The sequence below is a fragment of the Euleptes europaea genome, chromosome 10, assembly GCF_029931775.1.
Source record: "Euleptes europaea isolate rEulEur1 chromosome 10, rEulEur1.hap1, whole genome shotgun sequence".
In the NCBI taxonomy this organism is placed as follows: domain Eukaryota; kingdom Metazoa; phylum Chordata; class Lepidosauria; order Squamata; family Sphaerodactylidae; genus Euleptes; species Euleptes europaea.
Genome location: NC_079321.1, coordinates 6,125,393 through 6,152,415, shown reverse-complemented (window position 1 = coordinate 6,152,415; position 27,023 = coordinate 6,125,393). Strand labels below are relative to the sequence as shown.

The window sequence follows — 27,023 nt, the reverse complement described above, 5'->3', positions numbered from 1 at the left end:
GGAAAAAAACAAGGATTACACGCTTTTAATAAACCGGCACACAAGAAGGTTTAACACGTTTCTGAAAATGAAGTTAGCTTTTATCGAATCGGGGGAATAAAAAAACAAGTCAGTATTGACCATTTACAATCTCTGACCTTTGTGGAGGCGATTAAGAATCTGTTGTAGTGCAGCTACATACAGTACAATTGAGGCTTTATTTTTTTTTTTTAATTTTCAGTTTGGGTTCGGATTCACCGTTGAGACACAAAAAGGGGAGGTGGGTTTTAGCAGCAACCTCCGCCGGTCTGCTTGACTGGAGTGCTCTGGATTTTCACGGACTTCTCGGCACCGCCGGCTGTCGCTCCAGGGCCCATCCGCTTTTTGATCTCAGCGGCCATGGTCATGAAAGACTGTTCTACATTTGTGGCGTTCTTTGCGCTGGTTTCCAAAAAGGGAATCCCAAGGGAATCTGCAAATTCCTGTAGAGGAAAGAAGACATTATAGCAAGGGTGTCAAACACACGGCCCATGGGCCGGATTCGGCCCTTTGACCCCCATTCTCAATCTGGGCTGGTGAGGCATGGCCCAGCCCAATCAAGTGACATTTATGTCATATCCAACCCTCGTAACAAATGAGTTCGACACCCCTGCATTATACTATCAATTGGGCCCTCCAAGGCTTTTGTGCGAATCTAATTAGTTTGTCTTTAGCTGGTGTATTTTGGCATATTGTATGAGGGTATGTGTCAAACGAAGAGACACAAAGGCCTTAAATATTGAAGACGTTCCTGTCAAATATTCTTCTTTTTGGAATGAGTGGAAGGTGTTATCTAAAGCTATAGATTTTTTTCATAAAAAACATCTTACATGGATATTTGGATGGGAGACCACCACGGAATACCAGGATTGCTACACAACAGCAGGCAATGGCCAACCACCTCTGTAGTCTCTTGCCTTGAAAAGCCTACAGGGTTGCCATAAGTCGGCTGCGACTTGACAACAAGAAAACCAACCCCCCCCCCCGGTGTAATTAAACATTTTCAGAGATGTGTTCATCATGTCCACCAATTAATATGCTATATTTCTAGCCCTCCCTCCCAGGCCAAAGCCAGGCTTTATATCCAATAGGCTGCTAGTCCAATATATATCCAAATAGGCTGCTAGTCCTATTATGGATATGAAGCCATTTGTTCAAAAACATTTGTCAGCTACAACATTTGTGCCTTTTAACTTTCAGCTTTTTTTCCTGCCTCTCCAGAGGACATTATCGTGTTCTGAAATCAGGTTCAGTCTGGAATGTCGTAAAAGCAAGGTGGAATGGTTTCCACGGGGGCCCTTACAGATAGAATCCTAGAGTTGGAAGGGGCCATAGAGGCCATCTGGTCCAACCCCCTACTCAATGCATCCATGACAAGTGTTTGTCCAGCCTCTGCTTAAAGACTGCCAGGGAGGGGGAGATCACCACCTCCCTAGGTAGCTGATTCCACTGTCGAACAACTCTTGCTGTAAAATAAATTTCCCCTAATGTCCAGCTGGTACCTTTCTGTCCGTAATTTAAACCCATTATTGCGAGTCCTATCCTCTGCTGCCAACAGGAACAGCTCCCTGGCTTCCTCTAAGTGACAACCTTTCAAAAACAAAACCCTGTAGGAATGGGTGGGAAAAATAAAGCGGCTCATTACAAAGAGCCACAAAGAGCAATTCTGGTGACTTAGAAACACAACCACAAAACAAAACCTGAAGAAAAGTGGTTTCACAAACAAATGGATCAAGCCTTCGTTAAAAAAACAGAACAACACTTTTAAGGTGTCTGCAATGAATTGTTGGCCACTAGAATTGGCAACAGTTTCATGAACACATGAAGCTGCGTTATACTGAATCAGACCCTTGGTCCATCAAAGTCAGTGTTGTCTACTCAAACCATCAGCAGCTCTCCAGGGTCTCAGGCAGAGAGGTCTTTCATATCACCTACTTGCCTGGTTCCTTTAACTGGAGATGCCGGGGATTGAACCTGGGACCTTCTGCATGCCAAGCAGATGCTCTACCACTAAGCCATGGCCCCTCACCAAAGGGTATCTTCAAGGAGGTATCTTTAAGGTCCTATCTGTCTGAAATGCTAACAACCATCCATTAATGAGGCCATCTATTACAGATTTTGCATGGAGATAGACTAACACGCCTACCCATTGTGATCTGTCTGTAGCAGTAGCAAAGAGCAAGAGTCCAGTAGCACTCTAAAGACTAACTTCGGGGAGCCACAGCTCACTTCAGATTTTGCATGGTTATGGACACAGATTAAAGTTCTATTGACACCAATTAGAGTCCGCCGCTCACGTGGAGGAGTGGGGAACCAAAACCAGTTCTCCAGACTGGAGTCCACCGCTCCTAACCACACCACGCTGGCTCTCCATTAGGAGTTCCTTCTTTCTGAGTCCCGGCCTCTCCTAAAAAGCTGATGCAAACATTTCAATACATCCACTCCATTGGAGTGGGGCAGGAGGAACGCTGGAAATGTTGGGGGGGGGGAGAGAAACAGTTGGGGGACAATAGTGTTTTTTGAGGGAGAGGAGTTTGGAGGTGTCCTGGTTAGGCAGGAAGTCCCAGTAGAGATATTGTCGAAGGCTTTCACGGTCCCAGTAGAGACTTCAGTGAATTAATAGACAGGTAGGGGAAGGCACTGGTAAACCACCCCATAAACAAAGTCTGCCTAGTAAACGTCGGGATGTGACGTCACCCCATGGGTCAGGAATGACCCGGTGCTTGCACAGGGGACCTTTACCTTTATGGGTTTGAGTGCCCTGACCTGGATAGCGCCTGGCTGGCCTGATCTTGTCAGATCTCAGAAGCTACGCTGGGTTGACCCTGGCAAGTATTTGGATGGGAAACCTCCAAGGAATACCAGGGGCACGATGCGGAGGCAGGCCACAGCAAACCGCCTCCGAAAGCCTCTCGCCTTGACAACCCCACCGGGGTTGCCATAAGTCAGATGTGACTTGACTGCAAAAGAAAGGATTTGGGTACTGTTCCTCTCAAAAACAGTTAAAAGCAAAAAGGTGTTATCTACTGTGGTATTCAGGACTACAAAACCTCTCAAAAGATTTCCAACTGTAAATGTGTACACTCTTCAGACCCAACTCAGTTACTTTGTTAACGCTAACCACTTAAACTCCCCCCCTTCTGTGTCTCCAGTGAATTAATATAAGCAGGAGCATAAACCGCATGGACAATCGATAAAGGGTAAGCTGTCCTGGTCAATAATAAATCTGCCCTGTGAGGATTGGTCATTTGAAGAACAGAACTTCCCCTCACATCTGAACATCCTGGTACCGGTGCGGGGGAAGAGTGTGGATGGCAAAGCATAATATCGGATGACCGTACAAAGCGACTTTATTCCGGATCAGACCCTTGGTCCATCGAGGTCAGGATCATCTACTCAGTCTGGCAGCGGCTCTCCAGGGTCTCAGGCAGGGGTCTTTCCCGTCACCTACTTGCCTAGTCCCTTGAACTGGAGATGCCCGGGATTGAACCTGGTACCCTCTGCATGCCAATCAGAGGCTCTTCCCACTGAGCCACGGCCCCCTCTCCATCCCAATTCGGCCTGAAGGACTTCATTATATAATAAGCACAAAAGTTGGAATAAAAGTGTATGTGTGTGTTTTGACAACCATTTTATGTTGTTAAATAACATTAAGTTTTGCTAAGTACTGTACATCTGTCAATTTCTCCCCAAAATTTTCCTGAAAAAAAAAACCCAATGGAAAACCCTGGTTTTTTTGCTTCTCATTTTAACCAACAGATTGTGAACTAGTAACTGAACTATTAATAACTGATAAGGAGGTCAAATAAAATAATTACAAAAGAACAGAGACTGAGACAGGAGTTATCTATAACAAATAAAATGTTTAAACATCTGCAATCTTAAAAAAAAAAAAAAAAGGCTTCAAATTTTTTAGGGAAGGCTGCATCTCCAGCCAAAAGTATGACCCGCTAGAAAACTCCACCATCCTGTCCCATTTGCTCCGTTATTACTGAACTCCACCCCCCCCCACACACACACAAAAAAACGATCATGCCTGGCCCGTTGACATACCTTCGCTGTTGTGTAGTCTACGACTTTCTTCGTGGTCAGGTCGCACTTGTTCCCTACCAACAACTTGTTCACGTTTTCGCTGGCGTAACGGTCTATTTCTTGCAGCCACTGTTTTACATTGTTGAAAGACTCCTGGAAGGGGGTGGGAGAAAAAGAAAGGGTCAAAGCGTGCCCGCTGCAGATCTCCGGGGGGACATTCGGGTCGGGGAGAGCTTCGGGCGATCGTGAAGGACTGGCCGGCCAGCTCAACGCTCACCTAGCAGAGGCGTATCTAGCCAGTGGGGGGTGACAGAAGGGGGGGTTTCAATGCAGAGAGCGGAGCCGGATCCAAACAGAAACAGCAGAACCTGGCTTGTGCTGTGGGATTTCCGGCCTACCCTTTTTACTGTAGGCTGTGTGTCCGCAGAGAGAGGAAGAGGAAGAAGAGCGGCTGCCTTGAGAATTGCGTGGGATGGAAGAGGAGTGATGACAGCTGAAGGTGAAGATTCTGAATCTGACCCTGGTTCTGCACCCTCTGGAACCAAGCCCTTCCCATCATAAGAACATAAGTCCTGCTGGATCAGACCAAGGCCCATCGAGTCCAGCAGTCTGTTCACACAGAGGCCAACCAGGTGCCTCTAAGAAGCCCCCAAACAAGATGACTGCAGCAGCACCATCCTGTCTGTGTTCCAAAGCACCTAATATAATAGGCAGGCTCTGCTGATCTTGGAGAGAATAGGTATGCATCAATCGCTTCCCCCTCCCCCCCGAGTTCAAGCAATTGGCAGTGATCCTACTCTGAATGGGATTACGGTGCCCCTTCAAGAGCAGATTTGCAATCTGTGATACCTGTCAACTATTTGGGAAGCTCAAATGATGTCTAACACAACCCACTTTCTGCCAGCTTTGGCTGGTGTGCCAACTGAGGCCCCTCCTCATTATGACTCTGCCCAGTTATCCATGCGCTTGCATAATCCATGCGCTTGCATACCAACGAGGGTTGCCAGCTCCAGGCTGGATAACGCCTGGAGGTTTGGGGAGAGATCTCAAGTGAGGTATAATGCCACGGAGTCCACCCTCCAAAGCAGCCATTTTCTCCAGGGGAGCCAATCTCCACAGTCTGGAGATCAGTTGTAACTCTAGGAGATCTCCAGGCCCCACCTGGACAACAGCGACCCTGGTACCAGCTGGAACATGCCAGCCTGATCAGTACTGCCAATATCAGAAGATTTCACTGGCTGCCTATTTGTTTGAACACAATTCATGGTACTAGTTTGGACCTTAAATACACAAAACTAGAAGTACTAGTATATTTAAAAGGACTACCTCCTCTACTGTTTAAGTTACTGCTACAATATAGTCAATATAATATATGATATAGTAAGGAGCCCCGTGGCGCAGAGTGGTAAGCTGCAGTACTGCAATCCAAGCTCTGCTCACAACCGGAGTTCGATCCCAATGGAAGTCGGTTTCAGGTAGCCGGCTCAAGGTTGACTCAGCCATCCTTCCGAGGTCGGTAAAATGAGTACCCAGCTTGCTGGGGGTAAAGGGTAGACGACTGAGGAAGGCAATGGCAAACCATCCCGTAAACATAGTCTGCCTAGGAAACATCGGGATGTGACATCACCCCATGGGTCAGGAATGACCTGATGCTTGCACAGGGGACCTTTACCTTTTTTTTTTTTACCTTTTTACAATATAGTCTCTGCAAAAGCTAATAAAAATACCCTAAATCAGAGGTTCCCAAACTTTTTGAGTCATAGAGCACTTTTCAGGAGAGAAATTTGTCACAGAGCACTAACTTTCACCTATAACCTATACTAAACCAAACGACAATGGTATTTTTCTTTCCAACCTCTTCATGGAGCACTGGGAGATGCTTCGCGGAGCACCGAGTGCTCCTCAGAGCAGCTTGGGAACCTTTGACCTAAATCGGCAAAAACGTAGTCCCACAAGCCTGTCAGCATAAGAACAATGATCAAAGATCAAAATTCAGAATGCAACCAGTACTCCGATCCCAGCCATGACTAACAACCAGTTTCCCCAAGCCATAAAAAAAATCCAAACGCATGACGCTTAAAAGCAAGAAGAGGCAGAGCTCAATGCTCCCCTCTAGGAAGGGAGTCCCATCTCCTTCCGTGTGCCCCTGCGTGCCAACTACAGTTGTCAGGCCCCCATCTGTGGGTATTCCCACCACTTAAGAGTGGCCAGCCAGGCAACGACCAGAGCCCAGGGCCTTTTCTACTGTGGTTCCGGCTCTGTGGAACGGGCTCCTGGAAGATGTGACAGGAATCCCCCACCCTGGAGATCTTCACGAAGCACCACAAGGCCTGCCTATTTTGTCAAGGCTTTTGAATAGCAGGCATCTTTTAAGGGGGAAAGGGGCAGGAAACATTTAGATTTTGCTATCATTATTTTTTATTTTAAACTGAAAACGTTTTCCGTTACTATCGTGAGCCGCCTTGAACCGTGAGGAAAGGTGGGATAAAGATGTTTTAATAAATAAATTTCAGCACTGCCATCGAAAATTCACTGGCCTAAGCAACCATCCACCATACATTGGACAGTGAAAGAACAAACTGAGCAGGGACCATTTATACAAGCCAAATTAATACGGGCGATGGCAGTCCTAATACTACCCTGGTACCAAGGCATTTATAAAGAAGAAGAGTTGGTTTTTATATGCCAACTTTCTCTACCTTTACAGTCTCAACCGGCCTACAATCACCTTCCCTTCCTCTCCCCACAACTGACACCTTATTTATTTTGTCAATCTTCTACCTTGTGAGGTAGGTGGGGCTCAGTTCTGAGAGAACTGGGACTAGCCCAAGGTCACCCAGCTGGTTTCATTTGGAGGCTTAATCCAAAGAGTTTCGGGGCTTAATCCAAAATGCTAATCTTGACCTTACAGGAATGGAGAGCCAGCGAAGTTATTTCAGGATTGGAGGTGCACGCTTTGTGTAGGCTACCCCCGTTACCTGCAGGGCTAAAGCTACACAGCCAAGGTTTGTTCAGAAGTATGCTCTCAGACCCACGCATGCGCCACCAGGGTGCTTACCTGATCCGTAACATCATACACCACTATAATGCCATGAGCTCCTCTGTAGTAACTAGAAGTGATTGTGCGAAATCTTTCTTGCCCTGCCGTGTCCCACTACAGGGGGGAGGGAAAGAAAAAAGAGTTCAGAGGCGGCATTTGGGCCAAGCGGTGATTCCATTTCATCCTGATGGTTCAGAGAAAGTTAGAAAATCTCACACTAGCGCATTTTACTCAAATGACCCTGAATGAAATGCTGTGGAGTGTCCACCATTAAAAAAACAACAACCAAGCAAACAAAAGGAGTTCTGGTATTCATGAAGAAGAAGAGTTGGTTTTTATCCCCCATTTTCTCTACCTTTTTAAGGAGACTCAAACCTGCCTACAATCGCCTTCTCTTCCTCTCCCCACAACAGACACCCTGCGAGGTAGGTGGGGCTGAGAGAGCTGGGGAGAACTGTGACTGGCCCCTCAACTTTTCCTAGCATGATTGTCTTTTCCAGTGCTTTTTAAGGAAGCCTGTATTTTAGGCCCTGTGTTTTTAAATACAATTGTGCACAATATATAATCAAAATACATTTATTGGGTGTTATATTAGATAAGAGTTTAGCTCAACCCCTTTGGTTTCCTCTGACTTTTGGCTGAGTTTCTTTGTTCCCCTTTTTCTTGAGATGCTATTTTGCTGACCAAGGCATGGGAAACCACTACCATAAAAGAAATCAGCTTTCAGAGAACGTTAAACTCAATTATCTTTCTTGGGCCTGGAATTTTAAAACACTCAAATTTCCAGCAACCAATGAAAGCGGCAACCCGATCCTTGCTGCAATATGTACACATGAACACATGAAGCTGCCATATACTGTATCAGACCCTTGGTCCATCAAAATCAGTATTGTCTACTCAGACCGGCAGCAGCTCTCCAGGGTCTCAGGCGGGGGTCTTTCACATCACCTACGTGCCTGCTCCCTTTAACTGGAGATGCCGGGGATTGAACCTGGGACCTTCTGCTGGTCAAGGCCCGCATTCCTGGCAGTCGATTATCAGATGGGAGTGCTCGGCTTCCATCCGGGCCAATCATTAGTGGAGGTACCTAACAGGTAAAAGGTGCGTAGCGCAGTATCGATCCAAGTTTCACGTCAAGATTTCTTCAAGCGAGGGGAGCGTACTTACTATCTGAAGCTTGATCGTTTTCCCATCTAGCTCTATAGTTCTGATTTTGAAGTCCACGCCGATCGTGCTGATGTAGCTTTCTGTGTAGGTATCGTCCTGGGAAGATAGAAGGACGTCACTGTTTTGCATCTGTCCTGCAGCGTTAACTCGGGGGGGGGGGGGAGGAGAGGGGAAAGAACCTGGCCCAGAGCAAGCAAGGGACTGATAAGATTCGACACTGCACACACCTGTGCAAGAAACACAACTGGGGCAACAATCACAGAATCATAGAGTTGGACGGGACCACCAGGGTCATCTAGTCCAACCCCCCTCCACACCCCCAGTGACCCCTACTCTATGCCCAGATGGCCAAGATGTCCTCCCTCTCATGATCTGCCAAAGGTCATAGAATCAGCTCTGCTGACAGATGGCTATCTAGCCTCTGCTTTAAAAAAGATCTCACACTGGGTCTTCTTCCTCTTTTCCTACTGCCTTCCACTTTTCCTAACATTACGGTCTTCCATAATTGAATCATAGAAGAATCATAGAATCACAGAGGTGGAAGGGACCACCAGGGTCATCAAGTTCAACCCCCTACACAATGCAGGAAATTCACAACTACCTCCCCAACGCATCCCCAGTGACCATGCAGGGCTTCTTGCCGAAGGGGGCATAACCGTGTGGCTCAGGAGCATCCACCCACATGCAGTGCGAAAACCAGGGTGGATTGCGTGCCAATCGGATCATGATACCGCAGGCATGGTCACAGCTTCAAATCCATGCAACCAAGCAAGGGGGGTGTTAAGCCACATTCTGCTGGATGGGATCATTCACATGTGGGATGTCGGGGACAGAGTGCTAGTCCTTGGGGCGCAGCTGGGTTGTCTGAGAGGTTCAGAGGGGCCCAGACCTCTCTGCCCGTCACCGATTTGACCTTGGTCGCTTTACAACAGGCCTTTGCCAGTGGTCCCCAAGTCACTGGTAACGTGGTAGATTGGATTTAGCTTGGGGTGGCAACACCAAAGGACACAATTACAGGCACATGGACACGCTGCACACATGTAAACACGCACAGATTCATGGCAGGCTTTCTGACAAGGTGAAGCTATGCAGCAGCAAGTCACTTACAACCTAATACTTCTAAACTCCTCCAACAAAAGAAGAAAACTGTGGGCTAGAAATGAGTGTGTCCTTATCTTCATGGGGAAGATTCAGACGGCACGCGAAAGAGCAGAACCCTTCCTTGAGAGTGTAAGGATGCACTTCCTTTGATTACAAACAGTCAGCAGGTTAAAAAAAACAAACCACCGGGGAGCAGACAAACAGAAGGTCGGTCCCTAAGAAGGTTAATTGTTAACATGCAAGAGAACTTACTGCAAACCTAAGGAGGAGGCAAGATTTCCCGACGCCGGAATCTCCAATCAGAAGCAGCTTGAATAAATAGTCACTGCAAAGAGAAAAAAAATCAGATTTAAAATGGGCTGCTGTATGAGGGTTGTACCACTCCACAGTCCCAGGGCCCCCTAAACCTGACATTTGATTTCTGAGCACCTGAAGTTGTAATGAAAGCAACCTAGGAGATTTCCCCATAGTTCCTAGTTCTTCCTCCTTCTCTTCTCCTTCTGCTTGTGGAGTCTGCTTGACCCTATTCTTTTTCCTTCGCTTCTGGATAGATTTATACAATTTTTCCAAACCGCACACGCAAAAACATTACGGCAAGAATATACAATCATGTCACAAAAATTTAGGTGGTTAAGAACTGCTTAACAGCAACAGTGGCTTGGAAACTATAGGTTGTATCCTACTGTAATGCTCAGTTAAGTGTGGAGTACTCTGTGTGTGCAAGACAAACCCTGCGCTGACAGAATGTGTGGCCCTTAGCTGAGCAGACTGTGAGGACCCAGTCCAGCGTGGTGTAGTGGTTAAGAGCAGTGGACTCTAATCAGGAGAACCGGGTTGGTTTCCCCACTCCTCCACATGATCGGTGGACTCTAATCTGGAGAACTGGGTTTGATTCCCCACTCCTCCACATGAAGCCCGGTGGGAGACCTTGGGCTAGTCACAGTTCCCTCCGAACTCTCAGCCCCACCTACCTCACAAGGGCAGAGGAAGGAAAGGGGATTGTAAGCTGGCTTGGTTCTCCTTAAAAGGTAGAGAAAGTCGTCATATAAAAAAACCAACTCTTCTTCCTCTTCTTCATACCTTAGCACAGACTTCCAATTGACTCAGCCAGTGCTGCTTATGTGACTCCCACAAATGGCAAATTTTTAAGCAGGTAGCTGAAATAGGTTCTGGGACACACAAGATTTGGCTATCAATGAAGAGAAGACTCGTAAGCCAGTAACCAATTTGCACTGGCGCTTGTAAATTGCATGTTAAACCACAGAACATGGGAGGAGGCCTTCTTTTTCAACACTCCCCACACCCTTTTATTAAAGCATGACTTTTGAAGGGTTGCAGTACTAAAAAAACATATCCTGTATACTCACACAGCACATAGCATTCTTTTTTTCAGATGTACATCATTTATATAGGAGCCCCAGTGGCGCAGAGTGGTAAGCTCCACTCCTGCAGTCCAAGGTCTGCTCACAACCTGAGTTCGATCCCAACGGAAGTCGGTTTCAGGCGGCCGGCTCAAGGTTGACTCAGCCTTCCATCCTTCTGAGGTTAATAAAATGAGTACCCAGCTATCTGGGAGTAAAGTGTAGGTGACAGGGGAAGGCCATGACAAACCACCCTGTAAGCACAGTCTGCCTAGTAAACGTCGGGTTGTGACATCACCCCATGGGTGCTTGCACCTTTCCCTTTAAAGGTAACAAGCATATTTATAAAGATATGCTTTGAGGTTCAATGCATAGGCAGCGCCTGATGGCGGTTCTCAAAACCAGCAAGGGGCACAGCAGGACTTCCAGGGCTCAGGAAACAGATACGCAGCGCCCTGCTTCGATTGCGGTCCCTCACCTATGATCAGCAGAAGCAAAGTTACATAAAGCAAGGAAACAGAGATCTGCTTTGGATGCATAATGCATGCTCTCTCTTAAGTGTACTGTGCAGGCATATACACCCAAGTACATCTCTTTGGTACTTGTATATTCACTGAACTTCTGATTCTTGTGTGTGTGCGCCATAAAGTCACAGCTGGACTTACAGCTACCCTGTAAGGTTTTAAAGGCAAGAGATGTTCGGAGGTGGTTTGCCATGGCCTGCCTCTGGTGTAGTGGTTAGTAGGCCAATCTCTGTTCTCTCTGAACTCTCTCAGCCCCACCGACTTCACAAGGTGTCTGTTGTGGGGAAGGGAAGGCGATTGTAAGCGGCTTTGAGACTGCTTAAAGACAGAGAAAAGGCGGAATATAAAGCCCAACTCTTCTTCCTCCTCCTTGGAGGTTGCCCATCCAAAATATTAACCAGGGTCAACCCTGCTTAGCTTCTGAGATCTGATGAGATCATGCTAGCCTGGGGCTACCCAGGTCAGGGCAATTTCTGATAAAGGAAAAGTTAATCTTGACATCCAGGCTCTCTTTCTAGACAATCTGCTCCATTCCCCAACTATTGCAATTTGAGTTCTCTTGGCTTGCAGAAAACCGCTCAGATCCAATGGAGCCTATTCTCCACTCCTCTGATGGCAGCCTCTTGAAGTGATGTTCCTGGGGGACACCCCAGGAGCAGGATTTCTAGGGAGGGGGGCATTTGGAACTGCAGTTGGAGAGGGGGGAAGGTGAGAAAGTTGAACTCCATTGGCAAGAATCCCTCTGCCTGTGGAAGCTATGGATATCCACTCGGATCCAAGCTGGGGTCTCCTGGCTACTAAGATAGCCATTACAATGAGTACTGATACTGATGCATATGGTAAGCGTCGGTATTTTCCAAATCCACAGAATATGGGCTGCTTGGCTTTTAAGGTAAGCTTCCTTCCTTGTGAACGGTAAAGCACTGCTGGGAAGATGGCCAGTTATGTACCTACACGTTTGTCACTGATTCATCTGCGGAGTCAGCCGTGCTATAATATCTGAAGTAAATTGCCTGCATTGTGCAGGGGGTTGGGCTAGATGACCCTGGTGGTTCCAACTCTATGATTCTAAAAGCCTACTATTTTGATGCTGCCTCAGGCACGTCGTGTTACAGTAGGTGATTGTGAACAGGAACACTTCATTTATTTCTGTAGCAGTAAACTGACTTGACGGCACCTTACACACACGAAAAAAGAGCCCTTTCCTTCTCCCACCTTCCTTAAGACCAGAAGCAAAGGTGTGACAGAGGTCTAATGGCGTTGAAGGCATAAACTAGACTGCTGTTTAGCTGAAATCCTGTTTAGCTTCTAGGATTTGATAGGATCCGGCTAGTGCCTGGGCCATCCAGGTCAGGGCAGAGGTGTTGGCCGTTGCCTGCCTCTGTGGAGCAACCCCAGACTTCCTTGGTGGTCTCCCAAACAAGGACGAACCCAGGCTGACCCTGTTTTGCTTCCAAGATTGGATCAGATCAAGCTAGCCTGGGCCGCCCAGGTCGGGATACTGTCAGCTAAACCAGCCCAAGCCAGATGGTGAAGCACTTGCGCGCATTTATGTAGATTTCTTGATACCGCAAATATGTTTCTACAGCTGAAGGAGATTTGATTGCCTGAAGTGCCGCTTCAGATGGCACTTGGCATTAAAAACGCTCAGTGGAAAGCTGTCAGGAATACAACACAGCCTACACATCGGCATGCAACTGTTGCTGCTAGAAGACACCTAACGTTTGAAGACAGGGTGTCGAACTCATTTGTTACAGGGGCCGGATATGAGATAAATGCCACTTGGTCGGGCCGGGCCTTGCCTCTCCAGCCCATATCGGGGTGGGGGGTGGGGTGGCTGCCTTGGCTGGCTCATGGGCTGGATAAGAGCCCTCAAGGCGCCGGACCCAGCCCATGGGCCGTATGTTTAGCACCCCTGTTCTAAGAGTTAGAAACTAAGCAAATTGTTATTCTATGCTTCCCCTATTTATCCAAGATAGATCTCCCCACCCCGGTGTCCAGTTTTAAGATGTCAACATTAAATGCAGGGGTCCATCTTCACTTTTACTTGACCGTTAAGTATCATGCACATTAACCAAATCCTTCTCCATTTAACACTGGTCACTGGGCATCAGTCCATCAAGGTCAGTATCATTTAGCCAGACTGACAGCGGTTCTCCAGGATCTTTGTTATAGGCCTCGCCTTGACCTGGATGGCCCAGGCCAACCTGATCTTGGAAGCTAAGCGGGGTCAGCCCTGGTTAACACTTGGATGGGAGAGACCCCCAAGGAAGTCCAAGGTTGCCATGTAGAGGCAGGCAATAGCAAACCACCTCTCTTAGTCCCTTGTTTTGAAAACCCTACTGGGTAGCCATAAGTCAGCTGTGACTTGACATCACTTTACACACAGACACACACAGAGAGACAGACAGTCTGGTCCTTTTTAAATGAAGATGCCAGGGACTGAACCTGGAACCTTCTGCATGCCAAGCAGAGGCTCTACCACTGAGCCACGGCCCCTCCCACCTTGTTTGCTGTCACAATATGATCACATTTAAGAGTTCACCACCTATTCAATACCAGCAAGGATTGAATAACTAGTTTGTAATCCTGAGTGGGCTTTCAGATGAACACCTGAAGCTGTCTTCTACTGAATCAGACCCTTGGTCCATCAAAGTCAGTATTGCCGACTCAGACAGGCAGTGGCTCTCCAGGGTCTCAGGCAGAGGTCTTTCACATCACCTACCTGCCTAGGCCCTTGAACTGGAGATGCCGGGGATTGAACCTGGGGCCTTCTGCATGCCAAGCAGATGCTCTACAAACTGAGCCACAGCCGCTCCAGTATTGTCTACTCTGGCAGGCAGCGGCTCTCCAAGGTCTCATGCAGAGGAAGGTCTTTCACATCACCTTCTGCCTGGTCCTTTAAACTGGAGATACTAGGGGTTGAACCTGGCACCTTCTGCATGCCAAGCAGATGCTCTACCACTGAGCCACAGCCCGTACTGAACAGTGAACTGCTGCAGAAACTGACTTTCCAAAGGAGACTGAGGGGAGACCGCTGGCCAAAGGGGGGAAAAGACAGAACTGCCATGGATGTGCTGAACCCCTTGAGCGTTCCTCAAGCACCACAAAAAATTTCAGCTGTTAGCTCAACTACCAAACTGCATGTATGCAAGCTCAGATAAGGTGAAGCCATATTAGCAAATATCAGATTAAGACAAAAAGCTTTTATATTCATTGCTGCTCTTTCAAAAGATGATTTAATGTACTGTGCGCCAATCAGGATTTATGACCCACCTCAGGGGCATAACGAACGCCACAGTCGGCTTGCATAAGAACCCCCTCCGCGCACTACTTTGCCCAGCCATGAACATACATAAGAAAGGCCCTACTGGATCAGACAAAGGCCCATCAAGTCCAGCAGTCTGTTCACACAGTGGCCAACCAGGTGCCTCTTGGAAGCCACAATGCAAACGAGTATCCAAACACCTGAAGCCATTCAGTGCCTATGACTGGGATATCAGAAGACCCATCTTCCCCCGATGCCCCACTTATGGTCCTCTCACTGCCAACTTCTGGTTGCTTATGGTTGCCTGCTTGGTACAGGCATACCTTGTTTTATTGCACCCTGCAGATATCACATATTTGAGCAAGTCGATCGGCGCCAATTTTCTAACAGCACATGCTCACTTCGTGTCTCTGTGCCACATTTTGGTAATTCTTGCAACATTTCAAACTTTTTCATTATCATCACAGTATATTTTTGGACATAATGCTATTGCGTACTTAATAGGCAATTTTACAATACACATCCCGACATATACAGAACCATTGTACAAGGTAAATAAATATATAAAAGCCTTTTATTCTGTGTGGCTTTATGTTAAAATAGTTAGTCCGTGTGCCTTAAAACATGGCTCATACCTTGTCCAGCGTTACAGGATGAGAATAACAGCGTGAAGAAAAGAAAGGATGTGTATTGTAAAATTGCATATGCATGACCACTGAGTAAGGCCTATAAAAGGCCAAAATGTGACTGGTCAGATTTTGGTCATTTTATGTACTAACACCGACTGCTATGTGGCGGTAATATCTGTAACTATGTTTGTGCTTTTTAAGAAGCCTGTATTTTAGGCCCTGTGTTTTAAATACATTTGTGCACCATATATAGTAAAAATAGATTTATTGGTTGTTATATTAGATAGTGTTTAGCTCAACCCCTTTGGTTTCCCTTGACTTTTAGGTTGAGTTTCTTGGTTCCCCTTTTTCTTCAATACTTCATAGACTACAGAACAGTATAAATATAACTTTTATATGCACCGGGAAACAAAAAAAAATTAATGTGATTCGCTTTATTGCGATATTTGCCTTATTGAGGTGGTCTAGAACCAAACCCGCAACATCTCCAAGGAATGCTTGTATCTACCACAGCCCGGTCATTTCCAACAGTGGCCCCCACCCTGTGAAAGCAGTCCCTGAGGTGAGGTAAGTGCCACCCTTGAAGCCACGTTATTTTCTAGGGCTTTTCATGTTTGAGCCACCAGTGTTTCCTTGGTGGGGGCGTTGATTGGATTTTATTACATGATGCTTGGTTTTAACTTGAGCCGCAAGGGAAATTGCCTGTGCTACGGCCAGCCTTTACACCTGGGTGCAAATCGGTCTAATCGTTCGGGTGGAAGTTATAGCTTGGCGCAACAGACACTTGTGGCTACCCGACCCAGCACTCTGAAGGCCCCTTCAGTTTCAGCGAGGTGCAGTAGTTAAGAGCCTGATCTGGAGAACCGGGTTTGATTCCCCACTCCTCCACATGACGCTAATCTGGTGAACCGGGATGGTTTCCCCACTCCTCCACATGAAGCCAGCTGGGTGACCTTGGGCTAGTCACAGCTCTCTCAGCCCACCCTACCTCACAGGGTGTCCGTCGTGGGGAGGGGAAGGTGATTGTAAGCCAGTTTGATTCCTTCTTAAGTGGTAGAGAAAGTCGGCATATCATAACCAACTCTTCTTCTCCAGTTCAACCAGAATGTTAAACACCTTTTTCAGCATTTCCCAGCTAATCAGGGCGATGTGAAACTGCTTAATTTTGGCAGGATTCTACCTTTGGCCATTTCCTCTGTTCACAACTAAGTACCTGTAAGGCTCTTGTTCCCTATTAGCCAATCACCTTTCCTGATTATTTTTCAGCTATATCCATCACAGGAAAATGGGCCTTGATGCTACTATGTTCTCCCAGATTTACAGTATGTCTTCAAAACTGTGAAAGTAGACTATACCCAAAGTTGCAATTCACAGCAAGTTTTGTCCAAAGTAACTCACCCATTGAGTATAAAAACAAGCAAACAAACAAACAAAAAAACAGGAGGAACATTCTGGTTCATTCTTGCTTTAACTTTGAAGACCAAATCCTGATTTCTATAAAGTTACTCCTATGCTTGGATAAATTTTTTTATCCAAGTTGGCCTATTAGATGCTTTGAGGATTCTTGATTGGATTCGTGGGGTACAAATTCCCTAAATAAATAGTTCAGTAAGGAAGTTATGACTGGGACCTGAAGCCATTCAATATTTTATCTGGAAGCATCTAGAAAATGGTTCCTATAACTTGCTTATCAAACCAAATGCAGTTTTAACCAAAAACAAAAACAAAACCAGGATGGTAATATGAAACCGATGGCCTGATCTGGATAGCCCCAGCTAGCCCAATCTCATCAGATCTCGGAAGCTAAGCCAGGTTGCTCCAGTTAGTACCAGAATGGGAGACCACCAAGGAAGTCCAGGGTTGTTATATAGATGCAAGCAATGGCAAACCACCTCTGAACATCTCTTGCCTTGAAAACCCTACGTGGTCACCGTAAGTCAGTTGTGACTTGACCGCACTTTCAACCAACATGAAACAGACACCTTGATTTCTTCCATATGCCTACTTTATGAAACTAGAGAAGTGCAAACTTACTCTTAACCTCTCCTGCCACATACAAAGCAAAACTCACAATAAAATTAAGAAGAGTTGGTTTTTATATGCAGACTTTCTCTACCACTTAAGGCAGAATCAAACCGGCTTACAACCACTTTCCCTTCCCCTCCCACAACAGACACCCTGTGAGGTAGGTGGGGCTGAGAGAGTGTGACTGGTCACCCAGCTGGCTTCGTGGGTAGGAGTGGGGAAACAAATCCAGTTCACCAGATTAGCCTCCGCCGCTCATGTGGAAGAGTGGGGAATCAAACCCGGTTCTCCAAATCAGACTCCATCGCTCTTAACCACTGCACCATGCTGGTTACGAGTTACTGCCCTAGAGTATCACTGTTACTGTTGCCAGGAGGCAGCCGATCAAACATTTGACCACAATCAGAACTGATTGCAAGAGAAAGAACCCAAATCAACAAAAACACCATTTCAGCAGCCAAGGAACAACCTCTTTAACTCATGGTGCCAGCCTCTGCAGTTTAAGTCACTGTGAGTTAGAAGTGTTTCACTGCAATACAATGTCATTGCAAAATCAACATAAGCCCGGAAAGCGTTTTGCAAGAATCATGTGGCGAGCACATGACCGGCAGTTCACTGAAGGTAGCCGCCCCTGGTCAGCAGTCGATAGCAACTAGTAGTAGCGAGAGCTCGATCAACTGTCAGAACGAAGCCTGGCTTCTTTAATCCGTTCACGTCTTAATACGTCGGATGCTAAAATCAGCCCGTATTAATTTCTGGCACAAAACTGCAAAAACCATTGGACAAAGTATGCTTATGAGTTCTGCTGCGGCAGCCCCGGAAGACATAAACAAACTCTGCAATGGCGGCCTCCTGTCTCAACGGCAGGTCCCTGGCATCTCGGTTTAGAGGGGAAAGTGTCATTAACTTTTCATGGCCTGTCATGAAACCTCTCACTCTCCATCTGTGACCATGGCTGCCTGTAATCCAAACTCCCTGGAGATGGGGCTGAAGGTTTCAGGCATTTCTGTTTGCGTTTCCCTTCAGTTTGGTTAAGTTTCTCAGCACACTCGGGAGCACAAAAGCCACGCCAAGTGGTGTCGTGATGCAGTGAAAGAGAGCACGCTTTAGCTCACAAAGCCTCTGATTCAAATCTCGGGTCAGTTATTAATTTGGGGGGGGGGTTGTCTCAGCCTCATCTCCCCTTTCTGTAAAGGCAGGCCTGAACATCATAAGACCTGTGGATTTACTGCAGCCCTACTCCCGCATCGTCACTCAAGAGGAGGGGGTGGAATTTTCAAATACCCCGTTTACTGTCCTCCTTTGCACCAAAAATAGAGGTGGGAAAAGGCCTACGCTGCTATGTCTGCATTGCATCTTTCTCCTTTGTGGTGCAGTGGTAAAGAGCAGTGGTTTGGAACGGCGGACTCTAATCTGGAGGACCGGGTTTGATTCTCCACTCTTCCACATGAGCAGCGGAGGCTAATCTAGTGAACCAGGTTGGCTTCCCCACTCCTACACATGAAGCCAGCTGAGTGACCTTGGGCTAGTCACAGTTCTCTTAGAGCTCTCTCAGCCCCCACCTACCTCACAGGGTGTCCATTGTGGGGAGAGGAAGGGAAGGTGATTGTAAGCTGGTTTGATTCTTCTTAAAAGATAGAGAATGTCGGCATATAAAAACCAACCCCTCTTCTTCATCATAAGACCTGTAAATTTATTGCAGCCCCACTCCCACATGGTCGCTCAAGGGGAGAAGGTGGAATTTTCAAATACCCCCCTGTTTATAGTCCTTCTTTGCACCAAAAACAGAGGTGGGAGAAGGCCTACATTGCTATGCCTGCATTGCTTGTTTCTCCCTCCTGCCCCTAGTTTTAAAGGGGCATGGCTAACCATGCCACACGTGACTCAGACTCTCCATGAATATAAATTGCTGGGATGGGGAACAGTTTCTGTCCTGATGTTACTGGGCTTGAGGAAGAGTACAGGTAAGAGAGAGAAGAAAAAGAGAAGACACTGGAGGAAAGAAAGGAGGAAGCATCAGGTGAGGAGAAAGGAGGCAACCAAGAAACAGTACTGAAGAGAGACATGGGTGCAGAATTAGGGTGCCGACGAGACTTAGTGCATACACCACACGGTGGGATACAGACCAGAAAAGTATAAAGTGGGGTTCAGGAAACCTTGCAGTGAAACCTGCAGCAAACACATGCTGCGGAGTGCAGAGAGAAATGGGATTACTGGGTGACGGAATAAAAAGAAAGCAGTTAAGAAAGCCCGTTCAAAAGGTCGGGCTTCTGGTTGCCAAAATGTAAGAGGTCCTCAGAGCAACCTGAGTTGGGCCCCCTGATCGTAAGGGTTTACTGAGAAACTTTGGAACAGTTTGAAGGGCATGAAATCACACACGTGCAAATGTGACAAACTAAACCTCCTGAATGTTCCTTCCACCCGCAGGAGCAAGTTGTTTACTTATTAAGCTGCCAAACAGTCAGGAGGCACTTCTCAGGTGTACACTTCCAAAATTAAGAAACAGATAAAAGGAAGTATTTCTTCACACAGTGCACAGTTAAACTGTGGAACTCCCTGCCCCAGGATGTGGTGACGGCTGCCAACTTGGAAGGCTTTAAGAGGAGAGTGGACATGTTCATGGAAGAGAGGGCTATCCGTGGCTACTAGTCAAAATGAATACTAGTCATGATGCATACCTATTCTCTCCAGGATCAAAGGAGCATGCCTATGATATTTGGTGCTGTGGAACACAGGCAGGACAATGCTGCTGCCGTCGTCTTGTTTGTGGGCTTCCTGGAGGCACCTGGTTGGCCATTGTGTGAACAGACTGCTGGACTTGATGGGCCTTGGTCTGATCCAGCATGGCCTTCTTATGTTCTTAGTTCCCAAATGGGGAACACCCTATGCATAGGTGCTGATCTCAAGACTGACCTCCAGGATTTCCCCTGCAGTGGGCCTTTGGCTTGTCAGATCTGAGCAATTTTGTTACATTTTTCCCCAGTCACACCTCTCCAAACGCAGCCTTCTTAGGACATTTCACTTCTACCAGCCCCTCCCGCCCTTCCCAAAAGCAGCCCAATGTCTATTCCTCCATCCACTACGTATTTTAATCCAATTCTTCCTCCAAGGAGGCCAAGACAACCCCACAGAGTTGCTCCTCCTTCCATATTTATCTTAACAACAACCCTGGACTAAGGCTATCCAGAGAGTTTTGTGACCAAAGGAGGATCTAAACCTGCCGTCTCCCAGATCCTACTCCATGTAGGAGGGCAAACAAAGGTAATAACCCCCCCCAAGTGCAGAAGAATGGCAGTTTAGACAAAGAAATCATGTACACACTATGGGCTACAGAGAGGGAAGAACATCCCCACTGGCTCTCCCTCCTTTCCAGCCCATTTTAGCTTCACAACAATCCTGTGAGGTAGGTCTGTCTGAGGCATAGCAAGCGGCTCATGGTCACCGACTGCGCTTCGCACAAATATAAAAAGAACCAGTGTGGGGTTGCAGTTAACAGTGTCAAGACTAATATCTGGGAGAGCCGGGTGTGAACCCCCACTCTACTATAGATCCTTGCTGGGTGACCTGAGGCCAGTCATGCTCTCTCAGCCTAATCTACCTTACAGGGTTGTTGTGAGGATAAAATGGAGAGGAGAATGATGTAATCCACCTTAGGCCCCCACCAGGGAGAAAGGCAGGGTGCAAATGAAGCAGATAAAAAATAAGAGCCCTGTTGGATCCCTCAAGTCCAGGATCCCGACTCTCACAGAGCAGCCAACCAATTCCACTGGAGGTCCAACAACAGGGCACAGAGATGATGCAAACCCAAGTGAGAACATAAGAAAGGCCCTGCTGGATCAGACCAAGGTCCATCAAGTCCAGCGGTCTGTTCACACAGTGGCCAACCAGGTGCCTCCAGGAAGCCCCCAGACAAGACGACTGCAGCAGCACCATCCTGCCTGTCTTCCACAGCACCTAATACAATAGGAATTCTCCTCTGATCCTGGAGAGAAGAGGTATGCATCGTGACTAGTATTCATAAGAACATAAGAAAAGCCCTGCTGAATCAGACAAATGTCCATCAAGTCCAGCAGTCCGTTCACACTGTGGCCAACCAGGTGTCTCCAGGAAGCCTACAAACAAAGAGGACTGCAGCAGCATTATCCTGCCTGTGTTCCACCGCACCTAATATAATAGGCATGCTCCTCTGATCCTGGAGAGACGGAAGGAAGGAAGTTAAGAAAAGCCCTGCTGGATCAGACCAAGGTCCATCAAGTCCAGCAGTCTGTTCACACCGCGGCCAACCAGGTGCTTCTAGGAAGCCCACAAGCAAGACGACTGCAGCAGCACCATCCTGCCTGTGTTCCACAGCACCTAATATAACACAGGGTTAAGAACCTAAGAACATGAGAAAAGCCCTGCTGGATCAGACCAAAGCCCATCTAGGCCAGCTGTCTATTCACACAGGGGCCAACCAGGTGCCTTTAGGGAGCCCACAGACAAGACGACTGCAGCAGCACCGTCCTGCCTGTGTCCCACAGCACCTAATACAATAGGAATGCTCCTCTGATCCTGGAGAGAAGAGGTATGCATCGTGACTAGTATTCATAAGAACATAAGAAAAGCCCTGCTGGATCAGACAAATGTCCATCAAGTCCAGCGGTCTGTTCACACAGTGGCCAACCAGGTGCCTCCAGGAAGCCCACAGACAAGACGACTGCAGCAGCACCATCCTGCCTGTCTTCCACAGCACCTAATACAATAGGAATTCTCCTCTGATCCTGGAGAGAAGAGGTATGCATCGTGACTAATATTCATAAGAACATAAGAAAAGCCCTGCTGAATCAGACAAATGTCCATCAAGTCCAGCAGTCTGTTCACACAGGGGCCAACCAGGTGTCTCCAGGAAGCCTACAAACAAAGAGGACTGCAGCAGCATTATCCTGCCTGTGTTCCACCGCACCTAATATAATAGGCATGCTCCTCTGATCCTGGAGAGACGGAAGGAAGGAAGTTAAGAAAAGCCCTGCTGGATCAGACCAAGGTCCATCAAGTCCAGCAGTCTGTTCACACCGCGGCCAACCAGGTGCTTCTAGGAAGCCCACAAGCAAGACGACTGCAGCAGCACCATCCTGCCTGTGTTCCACAGCACCTAATATAACACAGGGTTAAGAACCTAAGAACATGAGAAAAGCCCTGCTGGATCAGACCAAAGCCCATCTAGGCCAGCTGTCTATTCACACAGGGGCCAAGCAGGTGCCTTTAGGGAGCCCACAGACAAGACGACTGCAGCAGCACCGTCCTGCCTGTGTCCCACAGCACCTAATACAATAGGAATGCTCCTCTGATCCTGGAGAGAAGAGGTATGCATCGTGACTAGTATTCATAAGAACATAAGAAAAGCCCTGCTGGATCAGACAAATGTCCATCAAGTCCAGCAGTCTGTTCACACCGCGGCCAACCAGGTGCTTCTAGGAAGCCCACAAGCAAGACAACTGCAGCAGCATTATCCTGCCTGTGTTCCACCACACCTAATATAACAGGCATGCTCCTCTGATCCTGGAGAGACGGAAGGAAGATAAGAAAAGCCCTGCTGGATCAGACCCAGGCCCATCAAGCCCAGCAGTCTGTTCACACCGCGGCCAACCAGGTGCTTCTAGGAAGCCCACAAGCAAGACAAAAGTCTCCCTGTACATACCCCGGGCAGTAAAAAAAGAAAAGCAAACAACCAAGACATGGTGATACAGAACTAGGGCAGTGCAAGGGATCAGGAGCAGCAACACACTGAAGAACTACACCTGTCAGGCTTCTTGGCCTCACAACAACCCTGTGAGGTAGAAGAATTGTTTTTTTATAGGCCGACTTGCTCTACCACTTAAGGGAGACTCAAGCCGGCTTGCCATCACCCTTCCCTTCCCCACGACAGACACCCTGGGAGGTGGGTGGGGCTGAGAGAGCTGTGACGAGCCCAAGGTCACCCAGCTGGCTTCATGTGGAGGAGAGGGGAAACCAACCCGGTTCACCAGATTAGAGTCCACCACTCTTAACCACGATGCCATGCTATACTATCAGGATGATAGAGAGAGGATAGATTGAAAGGTCGATTGATAGAGCCAAACCACCGCTCTTGACCACTACGCCACTCTGGCTGGACCGAAAAGAGAAGGCGGCCTTAGGGAGGATTCGAACCCAGACCCCGGCCCAACAACCACGCATCCGGCCCAAGATCCGCTCCCCTCCGGCCCGCGGTCGGTGAGGCCGGTGCGACCCCCCAACCCCTCCCCTCTCTCGCTGGGGGGGGCGGCCCCCTCCCCCCCCCCGATTCCCGCCACTCACTATTCGGGATTCATGCTGGACATGTCAGCGGGGGCCCGGCGGCGGCCTGTGGAGGGCGAGCTCGCTCCGCGGAGACCCTCCGGCGGCGGCTGCTCGGGGGTCCGGCCGGGCGGGGCGTGGGGGCGGCGGAAGCGGCGGCGGCGGCGTCTCCCTTCCCGCCGGGCTCAACTCCTCCCCTCACCGGCGGCGGCCTCCGCTGTGGCGACTCAGACCCAAAATGGCTGCCGGCCCCCGAACCAGGAAACAGAGGCGCCTGTGGCGAAGGGCGGAGGCCTACATGACGGCAGGGGCCCGCCGCGGGGCACTCTGGGAAACCGAGTTCCCCGCTGCCGCCACCGCGGCAGAGACCTGTCCTTAACGGACTCCGTTTTCCGGCAGCCACCGCGCCGGCCCCGATTCCGCGCCTGCGCACTCCTGCTCTTCGCTTTCCTGCTTCCCGGTTGACTCCGCTCGGATGGGCTGGTCACGGATTGGCTGACGGGGTCCGGCCGGCCGGTCGACGTCAGCTGGGAGACGTGGCAGCTCGGGCGAGCCGTTGACCTCACCGGATAGGTTGGGGAGGGGGAAGGGGCGGGGCCACAAGGAGAGAAAGGCGGGGCCGTCGGCTGTGTGGGCGGGGCGAAAAGGGCAGATTTGGAATTTGAAGGGGGGGGGTTACAGTCAGAGCGGGTTTGCGGGTTCGAGTCCTACCGGGGGAATAAAAGGGGGAAAAAAAAAATAAGTGTTTAGTTTGAAAAAAGGGATTGCTGGGCTGAAGACTGCATGGAAGTTCTGTCAACCTTGAATTAATGAATTTAATTAATTGAATTAACGAGTTTCATTAATTCACCGATTTTCTCCCCCCCCCCGGGACCCTCTCTTTGCCTTCATTATACCCAAATAACAACCATGTGAGGTAGATTAGGCTGAAAGGGTGTATGATAGAATGGGGATTCGAACTGGAGTCTACCTAAAGTGTAACACAACACTAACCCTTTCTGGCACTGATTCCCTTCTTGGTGGGTAATGGGTTGCCAACTCATGGCTGAAGAAATGCCTGGAGGTTTGAGGAGGGGAAGGACCACAGCTGGGCATAATGCCGTAGAGCACTGGTTCCCAACCAGGGGTCCGTGGACCCCCAGGGGTCCGCGAGAACTAAATTAAGGTCCGTGAAACAAAGTTATAAACCCATAATTAATATTTTCAATTAAAAGTTCTCTGTTATAAAAATATATATTCAAATATTATTCTAAGTTTAATGTTTAACTAACAGTTATGATTAAAGTTTATTTTCAAATTCTCTGAATTTTTATTTTGAACCTTGGGGTCCCTGCACCGAACAAAAAAGTCCTAGTGGTCCCTGGTCAAAAAAAGGTTGGGAACCACTGCCGTAGAGTCTACCCCTCTGAAGCATTCGCTTCCTTCTGGGGAACTGATCTCTGCAGGCTGGAGATCAGTGGTAATTCCTGCAAATCTCCAGGCCCCACCTGGAGGTTGGCAACCCTAGATGGGCATGCTGCCTGTGGACTCCTGTGCTATAAGATGATTATCAGTTGCTGAAACGATTATCACATGCATTTTCTTCTCTCTTTCTGTCAACAAATGGAAAACCACCTGTGTGTACTAGACCAGGGTCCATACAAGAAACAATACCTGAATTACACTCACAGGAACACATGAAGCTGCCTTCTACTGAATCAGACCCTTGGTCCATCGAAGTCAGTATTGTCTGCTCCTACTGGCAGCGGCTCTCCAGGGTCTCAAGCAGGGGTCTTTCGCATCACCTGCTTGCCTGGTCCCTTTACCTGGAGGTGCTGGGGACTGAACCTGGGACCTTCTGCATGCCAAGCAGATGATCTACAAACTGAGCCACAGCCCCTCCCATTCTCGTTTGATTCAAGGGCATGCAATGGAGCATAGGGTTCAATTTACAACTATATGACAAATGGAGATCTTTGATTTCCATGGTCTCCTGGTCACTGTGGGATAGATGCGCTGGTTCTGCTCAGCTAAGCCTTGGGCATTCTCGTCAGCCTTTGAGGCAGTGATTGCTCTCGTGTTGGTCAGGGAAAGTCACTCTGCGCACGGCCAGAGGCAATATCATGTGCATATTCCAGAACTCAGCCCTGGGGCCACAAACAAATTTTGGGGCTGCAGAGGTCTTGTGACGTCTAGCCCCAGTTCAACCCTTGGGCATGAATACATTTAACAGCTTCGCTTTTTATTTGTAAATGAGTTTCCTCCTTGATGGGAGGATTATGCCGCCGGCTACAAAGGGTAGAGATGCCGAGTTCTTATTTATGCCATGCTCAGAGGGGTTGTATTGATTTCATTCTCTCTGGCGCTGCTAGGGTTGCCAATGCTGGGTTGGGAAATTCCTGGCTATTTGGGGGTGGAGCCTGGGGAGGGCAGGGTTTGTGGAGGGGAGGGACCTCCTCAAGGTATACTATCAGTAGGGTTGCCAACCTCCAGGTAATAGCTGGCGATCTCCTGCTATTACAACTGCATCTCCAGCCGATAGAGATCAGTTCCCCTGGAGAAAATGGCCGCTTTGGCAATTGGACTCTATGACATTGAGGTCCCTCCCCAAACCCCGCCCTCCTCAGGCTCCGACCCAAAAATCTCCAGGTATTTCCCAACCCGGAGCTGACAACCCTAAATATCATAGAGTCCAGCCTTCAAAGCAGCCATTTTCTCCAGGGGAACTGATCTCTGTTGCCTGGAGATCAGTTGTAATTCTGGCAACCCTGGAGGTCCGTTAGGGTTGCCAGGTCCTTCTTTGCCACCAGCGGGAGTTTTTGGGGCGGAGCCTGAGGAGGGCGGGGTTTGGGGAGGGGAGGGGCTTCAATGCCATAGAGTCCAATGGCCAAAGCGGCCATTTTCTCCAGGTGAACTGATCTCTGTCGACTGGAGATCAGTTGTAACAGCAGGAGATCTCCAGCTAGTACCTGGAAGTTGGCAACCCTAAGGTCAGCAGCCCTGGGCACTCCACTGACGTGACCCCAGGAGGACAATGGCCAGCAATACTTGCAAGACAGACTTCATTTTTTCCTGATTAAACCATTTCCCCCTTTCCCTGGTGGCATCGGTGTTTGTTGTATAGCAGGGTAGCCAAATGTGCCCACAAATGTCCCTAGCCTGCCCTGAACTGTTGATGCTTATTAAAGAACACGTCACAAATTATTTGAATGAGACAACATCTCAGGAGACCACATCCGAAACATTAAATAGAATGCTTTTGATAATGTGTTTTTGGTTACACTGTAATTTACCATTTTGGTTGTAATCAGACCACTTCTGAACCAGTTTAGTAACTGCAGTGTGTTTATTTTGCCACATGGTCGTGGACACCGAAACAAAAAACGTCCTGCACAAAAGTCTGAATGTTAATTATTCATTTGGATATTTCTACCCTTCTTTACTCCCCAGCGGGGAAGCAGAAGTGACTTATGTCATTTGTCCCTCCTCCATTTTATCCTCACGACAATGCTGTGACTCTAAGAGAATAGAATAATAGAATCATAGAGTTGGAAGGGACCACTAGGGTCATCTAGTCTGACCCCC

The 27,023-nt window shown here is 48.1% G+C and overlaps 1 protein-coding gene across 1 annotated transcript; it reads right to left on the bottom strand.

The window, feature by feature from the left end:
- Positions 1-254: 254 nt before the first annotated feature.
- RAB1A (RAB1A, member RAS oncogene family) lies at positions 255-23,548 on the bottom strand. Its single transcript, XM_056856643.1, has 6 exons — positions 23,481-23,548; positions 9,611-9,683; positions 8,258-8,353; positions 7,109-7,204; positions 4,072-4,203; positions 255-461 (listed from the first exon to the last, which is right to left on the bottom strand). The coding sequence occupies exons 1-6, from the start codon at positions 23,501-23,503 to the stop codon at positions 267-269; spliced, it is 615 nt and encodes a 204-aa protein (XP_056712621.1). The 5' UTR covers positions 23,504-23,548; the 3' UTR covers positions 255-266.
- Between the last annotated feature and the right edge of the window lie 3,475 nt (positions 23,549-27,023).